At 53.0% G+C, this 2836-nt stretch overlaps 1 protein-coding gene across 1 annotated transcript; it reads right to left on the reverse strand.

Moving 5' to 3' along the window:
• Positions 1-1409: 1409 nt before the first annotated feature.
• LOC148591382 (olfactory receptor 14J1-like) lies at positions 1410-2345 on the reverse strand. The gene has a single exon (XM_088537667.1). The coding sequence runs from the start codon at positions 2343-2345 to the stop codon at positions 1410-1412; it is 936 nt and encodes a 311-aa protein (XP_088393793.1).
• Positions 2346-2836: the final 491 nt, after the last annotated feature.

The raw sequence follows: 2836 nt of genomic DNA on the forward strand, positions 1-2836 counted from the left end.
AATATTGGGCAGAGAAGAACCTCATGAAATTCACCAAGAACAAGTGCCAGGTCCTGCACCTGAGGAGGAATAACCCCAGGCACCAGGACAGATTAGGGGCTGACCTGCTGGAAAGCGGCTCCGCGGAGAGGGATTTGGGAGTCCTGGTTGACAATAGATTAACCATGAAGCAGCAATGTGCCCTCGGGCCCAAGAAGGCCAATGGGCTCCTGGCTGCCTCAGGAGGAGTGTTGCCAGCAGGATGAGAGAGGTGATCCTGCCGCTCTCCTCAGCTCTGGTGAGGCCGGACCTGGAGTATTGGGTGCAGTTCTGGGCTCCCCAGCACAAGAGGGATGTGGAAATCCTAGAGAGGGTCCAGTGTAGAGCGCTGAAGATGATTAAGGGACTGGAGTGTCCGACTGCCCGCAGCCCTCCATGCCAGTCCCTGTCTCCAGCACAGCACAAGAGTCCCTGCTGCGGGGCTCCTCTGGCAGGGATACAGCAGCCTGCCCTTAGGTGATCTACCTAGAAGCAGATTTCTCATTCTTGTTTATTCCTCCTTGACAGCACAACTGCTGCTTTCCTCTTCTCCAGGTGTATCCTTGCTCTGCCAAGAGTCTCTCTGCAGGTGGGGACATTGGTGTTGGTCCGCCCAGCAGCAGGGCCCCAGGTGGCTGCTGCTGCTCTGCAGAGCACTTAACTGTTGGCCTACAGGGTCCAAAAGTGACCCCACACTTCCCATGGTGCTTGCAGTGAGTAGCAGACCCAGTTGGACAGGCACCACTGCACCTGATAACCCTTCCAAGGGGGTCTGTGGCCTTGGACGAAGGGCTGAGCAATCACTGGGCTTTTCAAATGGCTCAGGATGTGTTTCAATTTGTCCCAAGACCCAGCCCATGACACTGAAGGTAACAGGAATGGCTCTGCAGGCACCCTTCAATGTGCCTGCAGGGCCCTCTCTTCCACTTGTGGGACTACAGAGCTACCACTAGCCTGGACATTCACTGGCTTTGCCCTTTATATTTGGGTGACTCCACCTGAGTTTTTGAAGCTGGATTCACAGCCCACCCCAAGGCACGTGGTCCCCTTGGAGATGCCCTGTGGTCGCCTGGGGGATCTATATCTGTCTCCAGTCCTGTCATTTGGGGGATACCGCTTGACCATTCATCACCTGGAGGAGCACTGAACACCCACAAGTGAGAACAGGATCCAGGCCTCACTGCCTAACTTGTCACCTATGAGGACATTGCACAGAGCCCATGGAGAGCCCTGCAAAGCAACAGGGTCTTGAAGAGTGAAAGCCCTTGAGTAATTACAAATGCACCTTTCGAAGGAGAGAGCAACATTCAAGCAACACAATGAGGAAATCCCCTTTAATTAGAGCAAAGCCAAGACTGACATGAACAGGCAAAGAGATGGGCAGTGGCAGTTTATTTCTGAGGAACTAGTACCAAATGAATGAGCTTCCTCAGTGCATCCTTGATCTCCTTGTTCCTCATGCTGTAGATGAGGGGGTTCAGGGCTGGAGGCACCACAGAGTACAGAACAGTCACCACCAGATCCAGAGATGGCGAGGAGATGGAGGGGGGCTTCAGGTAGGCAAACAGTGTAGTGCTGAGAAACAGGGAGACCATGGCCAGGTGCGGGAGGCACATGGAAAAGGCTTTGTGCTGGCCCTGCTCGGAGGGGATCCTCAGCACAGCTCTGAAGATCTGCACGTAGGACAGCACAATCAAAATTAAACACCCGAAGCCTAAACAGGCACTAAGCACCAGAAGCCCAGCTTCTCTGAAGTAGGAATCTGAGCAGGAGAGCTTGAGGATCTGGGGGATCTCACAGAAGAACTGCTCCACCACATTGCCTAGGCAGAGGGGTAGGGAAAATGCGTACCCAGTGTGCAGGAGAGCATTGAGAAAGCCACTGACCCAGGCAGCTGCTGCCATTTTGACACAAGCTCTGCTGCCCAGGAGGGTCCCATAGTGCAGGGGTCTGCAGATGGCAACGTAGCGGTCATAGGCCATGACTGTGAGGAGATAATACTCTGCTGATACTGAAAAAAGGAAGAAAAAGACCTGCCCAACACATTCCAAGTATGAAATGACCCTCATGTTCCACAGAGAATTGTGTATGGATTTGGTGACAGTGGTGGAGATGCAGCCAAGGTCGAGGAGGGAGAGGTTGAGGAGGAAGAAGTACATGGGGGTGTGGAGGCGGTGGTTGCAGGTTACAGCTGTGATGATGAGGCCGTTGGCCAGGAGGGCAGCCAGGTAGATGGCCAAGAAGAGCGAGAAGTGCAAGAGCTGCAGCTCCCGCGTGTCTGCGAATGGCAGGAGGAGGAACTCGATGAGTGAGCTGCTGTTGGACATTAGCTCCTTCCAGTCACATGGGACTGTCTAAAGAATAGAAGATATGGAGAAGTTAAGAGAAACTTTTGAAGAAAAATGCCGTGAAGTCATTCAGTTGTCTGACACCGTCCTCCATTACCTCCCTTTAGTAAGAGTATCTTAGTGCAGTTGCTTTGCTTGAACTCCATTTTGCACTGTTTGTTGTGAGGAGCAGGGACATCAACACGGGAACTCCAGGGAGTCTGTTATGCCGTACAGTAGCAGAAACTGAGGCACGCTTGGACATTCACCTTCTACGTCAGGTGAAATCCACTCAAGATGTAGACAGGCTTTTCAGTATCTTTACTCCCAAGACTACACAAAGGGGTTTGAGGAACATAGTTTTATGGAATTGTTCCATAAATTGTTCCAGGCAATGACCCGTGGCAGGAGAGCTGCCCCTCTCCTCTGCTGCAGGTCTGGCTGCAGAGGAGGAGGCTCCTGCCCTGCACCTCCTGCCCCTTCCCTGCCCA

The sequence above is a fragment of the Tinamus guttatus genome, unplaced genomic scaffold (assembly GCF_059628265.1).
Source record: "Tinamus guttatus ecotype Peru unplaced genomic scaffold, ASM5962826v1 Tinamus_guttatus_pri_ptg000841l, whole genome shotgun sequence".
NCBI classification, from domain to species: Eukaryota; Metazoa; Chordata; class Aves; order Tinamiformes; family Tinamidae; genus Tinamus; species Tinamus guttatus.